Source organism: Miscanthus floridulus, chromosome 15 (genome assembly GCF_019320115.1).
Source record: "Miscanthus floridulus cultivar M001 chromosome 15, ASM1932011v1, whole genome shotgun sequence".
Lineage (NCBI taxonomy): Eukaryota > Viridiplantae > Streptophyta > Magnoliopsida > Poales > Poaceae > Miscanthus > Miscanthus floridulus.
Window position 1 is genome coordinate 3,042,313 of NC_089594.1, and position 17,519 is coordinate 3,059,831.

The 17,519-nt window shown below is 55.5% G+C and overlaps 1 protein-coding gene across 1 annotated transcript; it reads left to right on the forward strand.

Annotated features, from left to right (window-relative positions):
* Nucleotides 1-3,827: 3,827 nt before the first annotated feature.
* Nucleotides 3,828-6,643, forward strand: LOC136506838 (protein DETOXIFICATION 44, chloroplastic-like). The gene is made up of 9 exons (XM_066501749.1): nucleotides 3,828-4,340; nucleotides 4,531-4,622; nucleotides 4,755-4,855; nucleotides 5,048-5,211; nucleotides 5,295-5,366; nucleotides 5,458-5,574; nucleotides 5,665-5,760; nucleotides 5,888-6,009; nucleotides 6,163-6,643. The coding sequence occupies exons 1-9, from the start codon at nucleotides 3,828-3,830 to the stop codon at nucleotides 6,212-6,214; spliced, it is 1,329 nt and encodes a 442-aa protein (XP_066357846.1). The 3' UTR covers nucleotides 6,215-6,643.
* The last annotated feature ends 10,876 nt before the right edge of the window (nucleotides 6,644-17,519 follow it).

The following is a 17,519-nucleotide window of genomic DNA, read 5'->3' on the forward strand; positions in this document are numbered from 1 at the left end:
GCTGGACCTCCGTCCATTCGGCGACAAAATCCGCGAGAGCTTGAGACTTAATAGCGGTGCGGGGGGTATACCTAATGTCATGGCCCATGAGCTCAAGGGCCCATTTAGAGACTCGTCCCGCGGCGTCGCGGTTGCGGATGATGTCTCGGAGTGGGTATGAAGTGACGACTGTGACTTCATGATCGGTGAAGTAGTGTAGGAGCTTCCTAGTGGCCATTAGCACGGCGTATAGGAGCTTCTGCACCTAGGGGTACCGGACCTTGGGGTCAGTAAGTACTTCTCCGACGAAGTATACGGATCGCTGTACCTTGAGTTGGTGACCTGGTTCCTCCCTTTCGACGACCAGGGCGGCACTCACCACATGGTTACTTGCCACGACGTAGAGGAGGAGGGGTTCTCCCTGTTCGGGAGCGACGAGGATTGGGGCTGACGTCAGGGACGTTTTGAGGCTTTCGAGAGCCTGCTGGGCTTCCTCAGTCCAGACGAAGGCGTCCATCTTTTTGAGGAGCTTATAGAGTGGCATCCCCCGTTCGCCGAGCCGGGAGATGAAGCGGCTTAGGGCCGCCAGGCAGCCGGTGAGCCTTTGTACGCCCTTCACGTTGTGTATAGGGCCCATGTTGGAGATGGCTGCGATTTTTTTGGGGTTGGCCTCGATGCCGTGCTCGGATACGATGTATCCAAGCAGCTTCCCCTTCGGAACCCCGAAAACACATTTTTCGGGATTTAGTTTGATGTTGAACCTTCGGAGGTTCGCGAACGTCGCGGCCAAGTTTGCGATCAGGTCGCACGCTCGGGCTTTTTTGACCACTATGTCGTCAACATAGACGGCGATTGTTGGTTTCGGCCGTTCGGCCTGATCAGGCTGATCGGGCGGGTCAATTTGGTCGGCGAAGCACTGCTGCATGCGCCTTTGGTATGTGGCGCCAGCGTTCTTCAAGCCGAAAGGCATAGTCACGTAGCAGTATGAACCATACGGGGTGATGAAGGAGGTCGTGAGCTGATCGGACTCTTTCATCGCGATCTGGTGATAGCCTGAGTAGGCGTCCAGAAAGGAGAGGATCTCGCAACCTGTGGTGGAGTCGATTATCTGGTCTATGCATGGTAAGGGAAAGTGATCCTTAGGACACGCCTTGTTGAGTCCAGTATAATCGACGCACATTCTCTATTTCCCGGTCTTTTTTCTGACAAGGACGGGATTGGCGAGCCAGTCGGAGTGGAAAACCTCCCTGATGATTTCGGTCGTCAGGAGCTTGGCGATCTCTTCGCCATTGGCCCTACGCCTCTCGTCGTCGAAACGACGCAGGCGTTGCTTGGTGGGCTTCGAGCCCGGGATAAGGCGTAGTGCATGCTCGGCGACCTCTCGTGGTATCCCCGGCATGTCAGAAGGTTGCCATGCGAAGACATCGTGATTGTCGCGCAGGAAGTCGATGAGCTCGCATTCCTATTTGGCCGGGAGCTGGGTCCCAATTCACACCGTTTTGGCTGGATCAGCGGGGTCGACACCCACCGCCTTGGTTTCCTCGAGCGGGCGGAAGGCCGTCGAGGAGGTCGGTTTGTTGCAGTCTGGGACTGCTGGAGTTGATGACTCCCCGAGCCACGGGAGCTCAGACGAGTTGACGACCGCGGTGGCGAGCTCGTAGTGCTCGCGGTCGCACGCGAAGGCGTGCGAGAAGGCGCTACTTACGGTGATGACGTCGTTCGGCCCCAGCATCTTCAGCTTGAGGTAGGTGTAGTTGGGGATGGCCATGAACCTTGCGTAGCATGGCCGCCCCAAGATGGCGTGGTAGGACCCTAGAAAGTCCACCACCTCGAAGGTGAGGACCTCCGAGTGGAAGTTGGCCCGGCTACCGAACGTGACGGGCAGATTGATCTGTCCGAGCGGGTATGCCTACACTCTCGGGATCACCCCGTGGAAGGGGGAGCCCACCAGGCGGAGCTCCGACCGGGGGATGCGCATGGCATCGAGGGTGTCGATGTACAGGATGTTGAGGCCGCTCCCTCCGTCCATTAGCACCTTGGTGAGGCGCTTCTTGCGAACGATGGGGTCGACGACAAGCGGCTAGCGTCCTGGTCTCGCGACGCAGGAGGGATGGTCCCTCTGATCAAAGGTGATCGGGGACTCTGACCAGCTGAGGAAAGAGGGGACGACCGTCTCGGCGGCACATGCCTTCCTGTAGCGTACCTTATGCTGGCGTTTAGTCTAGATGGCGTCGGACCCTCCGAAGATCATGATGCACTCCTCGGGCTCGGGGAAACTGTCTCCGTCCTTGCCTGTCGTGCCTCCTCTCTTGGCTGCCGGGTCCTTGCTGTCTCCCTCCTTTGACCCGCCGGCCTGTTAGAGGAAGCGTTTGAGGAGCTCGCACTCCTTGAAGAGGTGTTTGACGGGGTAGGCGTGGTTCGGGCACGGACCGTCCATGAGTTTGTTGAAGTGGTTAGGCAGTCCCTATTGGGGCTGCCTGGGTGTGCGATCAGCCGCGGCGACCAACGCGGTGTTGTCCGACCGGCGCCAATCCTTCTTGTTCTTCTTGCCCCTCTGAGTGGAGGGGCCTTCGTCCGGATCCGCGCGCTTGGGCTTGCTTTTGTCCTGGCCTCCACTGAAGACCAGTCCGACCGCCTCCTCGCCAGAGGCGTGGTTGGTGGCAACGTCGAGCAGATCGCAGGTGGTACGGGGTTTTAGGCAGCCAAGCTTGTGGATCAGGGACTCGCAGTTTGTCCTGGAGAGGAATGCGCTGATGACGTTTGCGTCGACGACATCAGGGAGGGAGTTGCATCGTTGAGAAAACCTACGGATATAATCCCGCAGGGATTCGCTGGGCTCCTGCTGACAGCTCTTGAGGTCCCAGGGGTTTGGACATTTAAAATAAATATAATTCGGAGATGGTTTGGACATTTATTTATTTTAATTATAAAATTTATGGAAGTTCATTTATTAATTAAAAGAGGTAATTTTTAAACATACAAAAACTATTCATTTTTCAAGTTTCATATTTTTCCTAGGTAGAGTACATCATATAGAGGCTACACAAAAAATTTTAGAATGTTTGGAGCTCTAATTATTTTTTTTACAAAAATAACAAATTCCAGCACTATTCATCCATTTTCAGAAAAAGAAAAAGATTCAAAATTCATTTTCCCGCGCTCCTGTTCACTCTGCAGCGGCGGCGACGGTACCCAGATGATATGGCCCAATAGTTTAAGTACCTAGGTGATAGGTTTTTCAGTTCGAGTACCTTGATGGTAATGCCCCAATAGTTTAAGTACCCAGGGTGCAATTTACTCTATATAATATATATAGCATAATATATATATTTATATAGCAGAAATCATGAATAATTTAGATAGACATACCTTAGGTCCTTAGTCCTTACTTGTAGTTGATACAGAATAACAGAAGTGATGTTCCTTACTTGTAGTTGATGCAGCAATGCTCCAAGTCTCCAATAGTCCAACTGCAATGGAGAAGAGTAGAAGACAACAACAGGCAGCAACAGAGAACATAAAATGGATAGAAGACACATTACAACACATGATTCTCAGTTCTTAGTTCTCACAACACAAAACACAAGCACACATGACAAAAGCAAAGAGTTCTAAGATCACAAAAGCAAAGCAAACATGACATGAGGCTGTCTCACACTTCTTCAGTAGGGTTCATCTAATCAAATTACAAACATACACATGCAATCAAAGCAATCAGCCAATCAGTATATGCAATCAGATTTCAGATTTCAGAAATCAAAGCAATCAGTATGCCTGTAGGCTGTAGCAATCAACCAATCTGAGTTTCAGAACATGCAATCAGATTTCAGAACAAGCAATCAGATATAATGATATATACATGCAGTACTACAGCAATTCACAGATTCATACTTCAGATTTCAGAAACAGAGGAGAGGAGAGCAGCAGGGAAAGGAGAGCAGCAGGGAAACAGAGCAGAGCAGTTCAAGGGAGCAGAGCAGAGCAGGGGAGGACATACCTTCGGCTTCGGGCGTCGGCCTTGGGGGCTGGGGCTCCGCCTGAGGGAGATGACCGCCGGGGAGGGTACTGGGCGGCGGGGAGTTGGCCAGCGGGGAGGCCCTTCGAGGCTTCGATGCGGGGAGGAGGACGAGCTGGGCGGAGACCGGGGAGGAGTGGAGGAGAACGAGGTCGGAACGGACTGGCGGGCGGGGAGGAGCGTCGGCGCCGGCGGAAGCTGCTTCCCGGCGGAGAGGAGCGTCGCCTGGCAGCGGAATAGCGTCGCGCGCGGCTTCGGTACCCATACGCGGCCTTATCCGTCGCGCGCGCGCGGCAATTTCCCCCGGGCGCCAACCTTTCCCGCGCGCGCGCTCGCCGGCCGCCGCGTAATATTTTGCGCGCGCTGGGAAACCCGGGCCGACTCGAGTCGATTCCGCGCCGCCTAGGGCTTCTAGGCGCCGCCGAGTCGCGCGGAGGCGCCGCCTAGGCGCTCCCGTCGACTTGAGGGCCGACTACCCCCCTAGTCCAGGCGCCGGGCCGTAGCCTAGCGACTAGGCGCGACTAGGCGCGTCGTAGTCGTCGACTTTCAAAACTTGGCTTGATGCATTACTTATTTTTCCACTTGGTCTAGGAGTAAGCGGTGCCGCACTGGCCACTATGACCTCTGAGTATGTTGATGCCATCATGATATTCTTATATATAAAATGAGGTTTACTTATTTGGAGTATATTTGCCTCTATTACTATTATCGAACTTATAATTATCTAAAGTATTTCTATCTTTTGTCTACATGTATTCAGGTACTTGACAGCATTCATCCTCCTTTGGAAGCTGAATAAAGAAGTAGATCTGTTCTCATGGAATATAATTGAGGATGGAGTCATCCGCTACCTGAAATCTGGTTGATCAATATCCCTCATGCTCATATGCAAGGATTTTTCATCTGATGGTTTTTGCCTAATCTTAACTTCTTTTGATAGTTATCGCATTAAGCACCCAAACTTACATCTTAGTGTAATATATTTTCGGGTAAAAAAAACATCTTAGTGTAATTGACCTTTATGATAGCCACTTGAATTTGAACGATTTTCAGGTGGTCTACTAATTGGCAGGACAATTGCAGTATTGTTGACACTGACACTATCTACATCCCTGGCTGCAAGGGAAGGACCCGTTCCAATGGCGGGCTATGAGATATGCTTGCAAGTGTGGTTAACAATTTCTCTGCTCAATGATGCTCTAGCCCTTGCTGGCCAGGTCTGCAAAATTACTGGAATGGAACTTTCGTTGAACTCGTTACCTATGTGTATCTGCTTGTGAAGTATCCCTAATTTGCGCAGGCTCTACTTGCTAGCGAATATGCAAAAGGGAACTACAAGCAAGCCCGCACGGTTTTATACAGAGTCCTGCAGGTTAAGAAGTCATTTCTTGGAAATAGTTCGCAAATGCCACCAGTTTATCCTTCTCATTAAGGAGCTGATACTGTTCCTTTTTTCCTTGTAGGTTGGAGGTGTGACTGGCTTTGCCCTTGCTGCTTCCTTGTTTGTGGGGTTTCGATCTTTGTCCTTGCTGTTTACAGATTATCCAGCAGTTTTAGACATTGCGCGCTCTGGAGTCTGGGTAAGAACATGCTTGAGAAATGAGAAGTTTACACTTAATTTCTGAAGAAATGTACAGCGATTTATGTTCACAGTTGTTGGATTTTTGCAGTTTGTCACTATTTCTCAGCCGGTGAATGCTATTGCATTTGTGGCTGATGGGCTCTACTATGGTGTTTGTGACTTTGCCTATGCTGCATATTCCACGGTTGTGATTCATAATCTTACTCTGTCGCATTGTTATGTCAACGATACTATCACACATTATCATGTCATCAGTTATCACTTCAACACAACTTTACCATCCTAATCGTGTTGAACCTTTGTTGTTTCAGTTTTTTGCGGGGGCAGTCTCATCAATATTTCTACTAGTAGCTGCTCCTAAGTTTGGTCTGGGTGGCATATGGGCTGGTCTTACTCTGTTCATGAGTTTGCGTGCAGTTGCTGGATTCTGGAGGTAGTAATTGATGATCCCTTTGTTCTTCTCTGATTTATTTTTTTCATATTTTTTTAAAAACTTGAGGAAAAAGGAATATTCATGTACTGGAGTCTTTGAATAGAAGCAGCATGGAAGTCTTAGATTTTACAATCGGTTTTTTCTTGTTTTCAGGTTAGGGAGCAAAGGTGGACCTTGGGAGATTATCTGGTCAGATAGTGAGTAAAGCACAGATATATGACTATGTAGGTTCGATTGTTCAATTGATCTCCCACACTCCCACAGCAGGTAAAGGGTAACGGTAGCAAGAAATGTGCATACTGCTGCAGGTCATATATAGCCCTGCGTGAGAGGTAGCTGATGCATCTGTGTGGAAGATGTACCAGTGTCGGATAACTGGGCTGTCTTGTGGCTGTTGTATTGTAGGAGACTAGGAGCTCACAGCTTTCAACTGTGTTTTGCATACCATATACTGTACAAGAAAGTTGTGTTTAGTTATAACCAAAAAAAGGAACGAAAGCTGTGTTCGAATAGAAAATCCCTTCCTGTAAATTTCGTTTTGGAAATCCTCCGTGTAAATGAAAGCCTTGTCCAATATTCTAGGATCTGTAAATCTGGCAATCATTATTTTTGAGTTGGTTGTTCCAACATGCATTATTTTTTAGTTGGTTATCATTATTTTTTAGTTGATCTGTAAACTGTAAATGAAAGCCTTGTCCAATATTTTTGGTATTATTATGTAACGCAGTGATTATCTGAAATATAATAATCTGAGTTGGTTGTTCCAATATGCATCATCATCGGACACTGCAAATTTGCTACGATTTGGGTGACGCCTCAGCTGCAGACAAAAGGTTTGTTTTTTGAGATGCCTCTTCCTTATATGGCCTGATTTTTTTTTGAACTTACCTGTATGGCCCCAAAATGAAATTATCTTCCTTGACACTTGATGGTGTTAGTCAAGAATAAAACGACCATTTTACCCCTGGTGAAAAAAATAAAATGCAAAACTTTGTTTGTTGTTGTATATTTGGAGTAATATTAATAAGTTGACACATATTTGCGTAATATTACATAAGAGTACACACATATTATGTACAGTTATGTGTGAACTTATTTGCGTAATATTACTTCAAATATACAACAAACAAATAAAACTCTGCATTTTATTTCTTTCGCTAGGGGTAAAATGGTCAATTTACCCTTAACACCGTCAAGTGCCAAAAACAGACGGAAGGCCAATGAAGAAAGATAATTTTATTTTGGGGCCGCACAGATAATGTTGGGTACCTTAGAACGGGGTACCCCGAGCGAACATCAAAGGGGTCGCTAAAGTCCCATCAAAAAATAAAGCTAGAAGGTAAGTCGTGGGCTCCTCACCCACCACGACCGAGCCCACCAGGCCCTCTGCCTCGCCTCGAGCCTCGCGCAGGAGGTCTCGGCGTCCTGACGCAAACTCCGCCTCGCGCGAGGCTCTCCACGGAAGGCCTCGGCAGGGGGTGCATTCTCCATATCGCGCGAGGCCTCTCGCGGCATGCCTCGGTAAGAAGTCCGATCTCCGTCTCGCGCGAGGCCTCATTCTCCGTGTCGCTCGAGGCCGGCTCGTCCGCAGCCCGTCGCCCCCCGCCTCGACCGACCCTCCCGACAGCGCGTCATGTCTCATTAATACTTCAACTACTCCCGCAATCTCAGCCGGACGATGGCTCGACGCCACAGAATGGCCGACGGGACCCGAGGTCGCATCAGCACCATACCGGTTGGGACAGGGCACGGCGGGGATTACCGGCCACTGTGTTCTAACGCTGTTCCCACGATCAGCGCCCACACTACACTATGTCCCGCGATCCCCGCCTCGAAAACAACATCGCACGGACAACTTGGCTCAGATCATCACCGCCTCCAAGCCGACGCACTAGGTCAGCCGCCCACTCGGGGCCTCGGCACTGTGCACCAAGGTCTCGGCCATCTTAGGGTTCGTGCCCGCCGAGGCCCCCCACAGCGGTGCAGCCTCGGCACCGACCAAGCCTCGGCCTCGCGCATATTCCATCCACAGTGATTTGCACGTCCACCGCCGCACCCACTCCGGGGCAGTCCCAGGGCTCTCACGACGCACAAGATCGGATGGGACTGGCACGCCGCCCCAGTGCTCCAAGGACGGACCACTCCGACGACCACGCCGCCACAGGAACAGGCCACAGGGCTCGGACATGCCGCCCCTGTTGGCACGACGCCGCATAGTTAAACACATGTACTGTCATTGTCCTCCCTTCAACTATAAAAGGAGAGGACTTGGGCCACTTAGAAGAGAAGAAAAAGGAGGAACACATTGTAACACACGCACACATCACAGCCGCCTGAGAGCAACGTCTCAGACAGCCCACACGACACCTTGCCAAGACCTGGGACTAGCTCCCTCTCTCCCCTAGCTTGTAACCCCCTACTACGAGCACTTCGGTGCAAGGAATACAAGATCGATCTCTCAGACTGGACGTAGGGCATCGATTGCCTAAACCAGTATAAACCTTGTGTCTCTTTGCATCACCATCCGGGATTAGGGGCACGCAGTTCAAATTCACTGGTTGGTTGAGGACCCCCCGGTCCGAAACACCGACAGTTAGCGTGCCAGGTAGGGGCCTCTGCGTGTCAGTTTCGTCATCCCAACAGGTCCCGGATGGTAGACCCTGTACGACCATTGCGTCTCGGCACGGTGGTTTGGTTTGGGAGCCTAGAGTTCATGTCCCTAGGGCATGAGTACGACATGGTACTCCTTACTCCTCGAGCCCCAACAACCGACGATGAAGTCATGCACCGGTAGCCTAGGCGCAGGCAGCGCCCGGGCGGCTGCTCTCGCCGCGCTCGCCAGGCACGACGCGAGCAAGACCACCCCGACGCTACGCGAATCCGGGGCGGCACGCCGCTCCCCGCCGATATCCTACGACCAGCTGTTGGCACAGGGTCCCTGGCTGGGGACCTGTCTAGCCTGAGCTTGGACAAAGGAAAATCGCCGGTGGCACGCGGTGATGCCCAGTCGTCAAGATCCACTCCACCACTCCATGAGGAGCCGATCTCGGCGGAGCAGAGTAGGGCGACGGCACTATCCCCATACCCCTTTGGGTTGAGAAATGCCGCCGCCTCTCACGCCTACGCTTACACTGCCGCTCACGAGGATCCCTCGGAACGCCGCCAGCGCTTCACTCTTGACCTGAGCACTCACACCGACTCCTCGGAGGAGGACGAGGCATGGCCCGGAGTGGATTTCTCCGGACTCCACGACCCCGGAGCTATGCGCCAGTTCTTGGCCGCGAGCGACTACTGCTTCGGCTACTCCGACTCTAACGTACGAGCGGTGCATTACCCAGGTCTTTGGCGACAACATTGGGCGGACCGTCGAGGCCTACGTGGATGACATCGTGGTCAAGACCAGAAAGGCCAAGGATCTCGTCGACGACTTGAGGATAACCTTCAAATGCCTTAGAGAGAAGGGCATCAAGCTCAATCCCGAGAAGTGTGTGTTCGGGGTCCCCCGAGGCATGCTCTTGGGATTCATAGTCTCGGAGCGCGGCATTGAAGCCAACCCAGAGAAGGTCTCGGCCATACCAGCATGGGACCAATCGGAGACCTCAAGGGAGTACAGAGGGTCATGGGATGCCTTGCGGCCCTGAGCTGCTTCATCTCGCGCCTCGGCGAAAAAGGTTTGCCTCTATACCGACTCTTGAGAAAATCCAAGCGTTTTTCCTGGACCCCTGAGGCCGAAGAAGCCCTCGACAGACTCAAGAGGCTGCTCACAAATCCTCCCGTCCTGGTACCCCCGGCCAGGGACGAGGCCCTCTTACTCTACGTCGCCGCAACGACCCAAGTGGTCAGCGCTGCCGTAGTGGTAGAGAGGCAAGAAGAGGGACATACTCTGCCCACCCAACGACCTGTTTATTTCATCAGCGAGGTGCTCTCCGAGACCAAAGCACGTTACCCCCACATCCAGAAGCTGATCTACGCCGTGGTCCTGGCCCGGCGCAAACTGCGTCACTACTTCGAGTCTCACCCAGTGACTGTGGTATCATCTTTCCCCCTGGGAGAGATAGTTCATAACCAGGAGGCCTCGGGCAGGATAGCCAAGTGGGCCGTCGAGCTTATGGGGGAAACCTTGACTTTTGTGCCTCGAAAAGCGATCAAGTCTTAGGTCTTGGCCAATTTCGTGGCCGAGTGGACAGACACCCAACTGCCACCGGCTCAAACTCAGACGGAGTGCTGGACCCTGTATTTCGACGGATCCTTGATGAAAACCAAGGCAGGCGCGGGTCTGCTGTTCATCTCGCCCCTTGGAGTACACATGCGCTACATGGTGCGGCTACACTTCGCCGCCTCCAACAACATGGCAGAGTACGAGGCCCTCATCAACGGCTTACAAGTCGCCATCGAACTTGGGGCACGGCACCTCGACGTCCGAGGCGACTCGCGGCTCGTCATAGATCAAGTGATGAAGGAGTCAAATTGCCTTGACCCCAAAATGGAGGCTTACTACAAGTTGGTACGACGCCTAGAAGACAAGTTCGACGGTCTCAAACTAAATCATGTCGCGCGGAAGTACAACGAGGCCGCCGACGAGCTAGCAAAGATGGCCTCAACACGGGCCCCGGTCCCCCCGAACATCTTCGCCAGAGACCTCCACAAACCTTCCATTGGCTACACAACAGAGGAGGGCCCACCTATGGAACCCATGGCAAAGCTCGACGCCCCCTCTGCTGCCGAGACCCCCTCGACCAAGCCTGACGTCATGGAAGTCAACACCGAGCCTCCGCAGACTGATCAGGACGCAGATTGGCGAATCCCGTTCCTCGATTGGCTTGATCGGGGGGACCTTCCTGGGGACAGAACCGAAGCACGACGGCTTGCGTGCCGAGCCAAGACCTACGCCCTCTACAATGACGAATTGTACAGGCGAAGTCCCTCAGGTGTCCTCCAACGATGTATCACTGCCGAGGCGGGCCAAGCCCTACTTTGGGACTTGCACGCAGGCGCCTGCGGGCACCATGCGGCGCCTCGGACGCTCGTAGGGAACGCTTTCCGCCAAGGGTTCTACTAGCCGACAGCGGTCGCCGACGCTACCAAGCTAGTACGCTCCTGCGAAGGATGCCAGTACTATGCTCGGCAAACACATCTCAAGGCCCTGGCCCTGCAAACCATCCCCATCACATGGCCGTTCGCCGTGTGGGGGCTCGACATGGTCGGGCCTCTGCAAAAGGCCCCCGGGGGCTACACCCATCTACTGGTATCAATCGACAAGTTTTCCAAATAGATCGAGGCTCGTCCAATCAATCGAATCAAATCCGAGCAGGCGGTGTTGTTCTTCACTGACATTATCCACAGGTTTGGGGTCCCCAACACCATCATCACCGACAACGGGATGCAGTTCACCGGCAAAAAGTTCCTGACGTTTTGCGACGACCACCACATCCATGTGGCCTGGTCGGCCGTAGGACACCCAAGGACCAACGGCCAAGTAGAGCGTGCCAACGGCATGATCCTACAAGGCCTCAAGCCAAGGATTCATAACCGGTTGAAAAAGTTTGGCAAGAAATGGCTCGCCGAACTCCCATCGGTCATCTGGAGCCTGAGGAACACTCCAAGCCGAGCCACGGGGTTCACGCCTTTCTTCCTGGTCTATGGGGCCGAGACCATCCTCCCCACCGATTTGGAATATGGTTCCCTGAGGCTACAAGCCTATAACAAACAAAGTAACCGCACCACCCGAGAGGACGCCCTCGATCAACTGGAGGAAGCCCGAGACGTCGCGCTACTACACTCGGCCAAATACCAGCAGAGCTTACGGCGCTATCAGGCTCGATGCGTCCGAAGCCGAGACTTGAAGGTGGGCGACCTAGTGTTGAGGCTAGCATAGAGCAACAAGGGCCGCCACAAGCTGACCCCGCCATGGGAAGGACCGTACATCATCGCCCAAGTACTGAAGCCCGGGACCTACAAGCTGGCCAACGAGAAGGGTGAAGTCTTCACCAACGCTTGGAACATAGAACAGCTACGTCGCTTTTATCCCTAAATTTCCAAGCATTGTATATGTCGTTTCTCGAAATGCAATTAAAAAGCGTTCTTTAGTTGGTCTAAATTTTTCGAGTAACCCCCCGAGCCCATCGTAGGTCTCGGCAATTCAGTAACACGGCAAGGGAGACTCGACTCTGCCTCGGCAGGACCAAGCCTCCCTCGGGGGCTAGATGGGGGACTCCCCCCCTAGGTCCCATACACCATTCTTTAGTTGTTTTCACAAAAATTCCTACGCCAAGACTCTAGCAGGCTCTGACGAATCAGTTGTAAAAACTCCTCGGACCAAGGCCTGTTTCCTAGGCAAGAGGCCGGTAGAGCCGCGAGATGGCCTACGCCTCCGGGCTACGGCACTCCCTCACTACCTCTCGCCCAAGGGACGGCTTAGGCCCCAAAGGGGTGTTTTGCAAACGAAATCTGATCAGAAGCAACAGAGGGCAGAGGCTCGGAAACATAAGAAAAACAACTAAGAAACACAAATACTTCAGAAATAGAGGCCTCGACGGCCACAAACGTTATGATACAAAAATAACTCCTACTCTATTTTTACATAAGCCCCTGGGGCCCAGATCAAGGCTCAGGGCCTTCAACATCAGCGGGTGGTAGGGGAGGAACCACCTCCTCTTCAAAGAGCATCGCCAGCGCCATGCCAGGGCCTTCCGCTGCCTCCATCAGCTTCGTGACAGCCGTGTCAGCCTCCTCGTCATCATCAGGCAGGACATACCCATCGCTGATGGCCGGGAGGTCGACACCGACGTAGTGAGAAGAGATGATGGCCAGCGCGTGCTTGACACCCGTGTGCAGCGCTCCTCGGAGTCGCTCGCGCATCTGGTTGCTCAGTGCGATCAAACGGCTCCCCAGGGAGCTGCCTAACTGAACCCCTTCAACCTCCAGGGCCTCGCAGGCGGAAAGGGCAGCATGCTTCAGCGCCTCGTGCTCCTCGATCTCGGTCTCGAGCACCGTCTGCACCACGTTGGAAGCCTCAGCGGCCTGAGTAACCTCCGCCTCTGACTCTGCACCGTGGAAAATGGAATGAGGTCGAGCGAGGGAGAAAACAACCTAAGCTAGGGGCGGAAACCAACGGAACTCACCCTTGGCCTTATGCTCCCAGCGTCGGGTCTCGACCTGACAGGCCTCGGTTTTCTCCTTCCAGCGCAGGGCCTCGGCCCGGGAAGCCTTGGCCTCCTCCTTTAAGCGCTGGGCCTCGACCCGAGAAGCCTCGGGTGCCCTAGAAGCTTCACTCCCTAGCTCTGCGTCACGCAAGGGAGTTAGGGAGCGAACATAAGAAAAAGAAAACAAAATAAGGGGACTAAAACTCACCCTCGACCGTCCCCCTCCAAACCACAGCCTCGATCCGCGAGGCCTCAGCTGCAGCAAGGGCCTCATCCAAGGCACCTTTCGTCAGCTGGTGCGCCCTCTGTTCCGCCCCCAGCTGCCCCGCGAGATCAGTGGCCGAGGTCGTAGCTTCAACGGCTCGGCCCCTGAAGGCATCCCGATCTCTGACCGTGCAGGTGAGCTCCTCCTCCAACTCCTTCACCCACGCCGCCAGAGGGGCAAGCTGCGTCCGGGCCGTGGCCGCCTCGACCTTCGCGTCGGCACAACGAAGGCGGAGGTCCTCTACCTCTGCGCTCCGCGCCGATAGGAGCTCGTTGGCGCCGGCAAGAAGGCCCTTCTGCCACTGAAGCTGGTCCCAGACGCCCCTCTCCCGCTGGAGAAAGACTGACTTCCCAAGCGACCGGGTCTCGAGCTCCCAGGGAAGCAGAACGAGGGTCATTGAATGCAACAAAACCAAAAAAGGACAACGTCGCGCGAGAAAGGAAAACACGAACCTAGGTGACTCCGGGCAGTTCGTCGGCCACCATGGACAGGGCCATCCATAGCGACCGCTCCGCCAGCTTGCAGTATTGCTCAAAGCTACCCCAGCGCCCACCCTCGGCTGCGTCCTCAAGGGCAAACAGAGGCTCCCCCTCAGGGTCGTCCCGGCTCTGCCACAGTACCCGCGGGTGATCCCACCTGTGAGGCTCGAGCCGCACCCGCACGAGGGCTGAGTTTCCCTCGTCCAAGACCGGCGCTGGCTGTTCCACGACACCGGCATCCTCGGCATTGACCACCTCCCGCGCCCAGGAAGTATCGTCGGAGGAGATCGGATAGACCTCCGCCTCCCAAGCGCCCTCTCGCAACAACGGCGACCCCTAAACCAAGGGCGCCTCCGAGGCCTCCCCCGCCTTCATCTCCGCCTCCTGGGAAGATGGCCTCACCGCCATTACGGTGGCATCGGTACCCCTAGGGGCTCCGGCCTCCGCCATCATGGCCTCGGAGGACGCAGAAACACCAACCATGGCCATAGCGGTCTCGGCGGTCTTGGGCGCCCTATCCTCCGTCGCCTCAGCCTTGGAGACCCCGGGGGCCTCGGCAACCAAGGGCACGCCGGCCCCATCCAACTCGTGAGCCTCACCCCCACCAGGCGGAAGCGCTCCCTCCCTCGTCTGTGTAGGGGCCGCCTCGGTAGCCCCTCCTTGGGCGGTCGGCTCCTTCGGGTCAACCCTCGCCGATGCCGCGTCGCGTTGGATAGCGGCTTGTGCCTCCGCCACCCAGTGGGCGGAGGAGCCGGGGCTCGCCTTAAGCGCCTTAAGGGGCACCAAGGGGAGCTCGTCCGCAGGCCGCTTCCGACTAAGGAAAAATAACCTACAGGGTCAGCGCGAGACCAAAAAGGCGAACGGAATGCACTATGACCCTACCAAAAATACACTTACCTTGAACGGGGCGGCAACCGCTTCGCCACGGCAAACCTCGTCCGCAACGGCGGAGGCAGCGGCAGAGGCGTCGCCTCCGTATCCATCGGTGCCGGTCGGTCCTCAATGGACCTCGGCGCCCCTTCGGTCCTCTGCGGGGGCGGTGGCGTCGTCTCCATCGCCACTCGCTCCACCACGGCCGCCGAGCCCACCAGGCTGACGGCGCGTTTGCCCAACGCCCACGCCTCGGGCGTGTCGGCCTCGGCCCCGGAGCGAGCGATCACCGGCCCCGGGTCCGCTTCTCCTCCTCCTCCCGGGAGTGCCGGGCTACTTGCCGATGCCCCGAGCGCCACCTCCACTACGTCAGGAAGGTAGTCCAGGGGACCTCGCCCCATCTCGCCCCCATCATCCCCGTCCGAGGCCTCCGTCGACAGCGACGTCGATGGGGATTCCTCCAACGGGAGACCATCCTTCCGTTGTTGGCGGCGGCGCTTATCTAGCTCCTCGCGCGCGAGGATTTGCTTCATGTGCCTCGCCGCCTTGGCGTCTTTCCGCTTTTTCTACGCATCAGCATGCGCGCGGTTGATCACCCGCCGCCTCGCGTCCTCGGGGATGAGCGGTGGAGAGGAACGCACGTCCCTCATACCCTATAGGAACGACGGACGCGCATAAGGAAACAAGGGGCAAGGGGAGATTGAGGAGGCTCGGAGGCTACAGCAGCACATGACTTACCAGCGAGAGGAACCCCCGCGATGGTCGCATCGCGATAGGGGTCAAATTGCCGCCCCTCAGCTTCGCCTCTACCGTCTCCCCCACCCGACGAAGAATTTCCTCGTCGGAAAGGGCAGAGGAGGACATCCGGGTGCCCTCAATAGGCTCACCCGGCTTCATCTCGAACAGCCACCGCCGCCGCCGAGCCATCAGCGGCAGCACCCTCTGGCGGTGGAAGGCGGCCACAACCACGGCCACGGTGAGACCGTGGCCCCATAGCCTCGCCAGCCCCTCCAGAAGCGGCTGCAGCTTGGGCTGGTCGTCCTTCAGGACGCCGTACTTCCATCTCTCCGGACAACTCTCCACAATCCGCCCAGTGTAGGGGGGAAGTCCTCCGTCATTGTTGCGGAGGTAGAACCAACTCGTGTACCACCGACGATTGGAGGACGCGAGTTGGGCCGGGATATAGAGGTGCAGGCGGTCCTGACGCACTTGGAGAGTGCAGCCACCGGCCCTCGTCGCCTTCCTCTTACCCGACGTGCCCATCGGCTTGGTAGTATGCCCCGCCCGGAATAAGTGGAGCCACAACTCCCAACGGGGAGCAATCCCCAAATACCCCTCGCAGACGGCAACAAAGATAGCTGCCTAAGCGATGGAGTTGGGATTGAAGTTGTGGAGCTCCACGCCGTAGTAGTGCGGGAGCGCCCGCATGAACCGGCCCGCCGGGACGCCGAGGCCGCGCTCGTGAAAGGAGACGAAGCTCACGACGTAGCCGTCGCGAGGCCTCGGCTCTAGCTCGCCGTACAGAGCAATCCACTCTGGCCTGCTGGGGTCTGTCACCGGGCGAAGGAGTCCACCGTCGATAAGCGACTGAAGCATCTCCTCGGTGACGTCCGACGGGTCCCAGGGGTCCGCCTCGACAACGACGATGTCGCCGGTCATGGGTGCGATGGAGGAATCGGGTGTGGCGGTGAGTTTTTTCTCTCTCTCCCACTCTCTCGCTTTTTTTTCGCTTTCTCCCTAGGCTCGCTCTTCTCTCCTCTTCTTCCCAGCACCTAATGCTCTAGCGGTGGCTCGACAGAGGCAGTGCTAATGCAGGCAAGGTAAGACGAGAAGGGGCGAGACCCTTCGGGTATTTATGCAGGGAGGAGGCGAAACGAACGGGCGACGAAATCGGGGAGGTTTTCCCCCCGATCCGGCGCAGTTAACCATGAGCCGATTTCGCCGGCCCACGCGCTCATGCCTCTCGCATTAAATGCGAGGACAGTTATGTCCCATCCACCACGTCACGCTCGGCCACTACGGCAGCAGGCGTCGTTTCGCCTCCCCATGAAACCACCTCAAAAGGCGCGCCACCCGTTGCTAAGCCAATAGGGAAGATATTCCCCGTGGCCTATTCCTTTCGTATGAAGGAACCAGGCTCTGAGTCTATTACGATCCAGGGGTTCGAAGGCTGGGCCCCAAAGGGTTTCGACAGCCGCCCCAGGATAACAGAGTCAGGGACGACCGCGGGTGAGCCTATACGGGGCCGAGGCCCAAGCAAGCGAAATGCTTGAGACGCCCAAAGTCGTGTCCGAGACCGGCAGGAAAGTCTCCGAATGGGATCCCACCGTAGGGAGGCACCGAGCCACCGAGGCCTAGTGAACGGCCTCGGCACCCACTAGAGACATCCTCTGGTACTCTTGGAGTGTGTCTCTGGACCGCTAGCCATCCCCTAGCGAACGGGGTTCGGGCCTCCACTCGGACTACCCGATAACAGCTCACCGGAAGTGCCACCGCTCGTGCCCACCGAGGGTAGTGAGGCACATTCCACCCCTCCTTCCGAGCGAAAAGGAAGCGTGAGGGTCGCACAAAAAGTCAGGGGAACCCCCGACGGCCTTCTCGCCCTATGCAGAGGCTAGGGGGCTCTTCCTGCAACCTTGCCGAGACCCAGCGACCCTAGCTCGCACTCGAAGGGGCTCGGCAAAACAAACCCTCCTTCCGAGCGAAAAGAAAGCGCGAGGGTCGTACAGAAAGATAGGGGAGCTCGTAACGGCC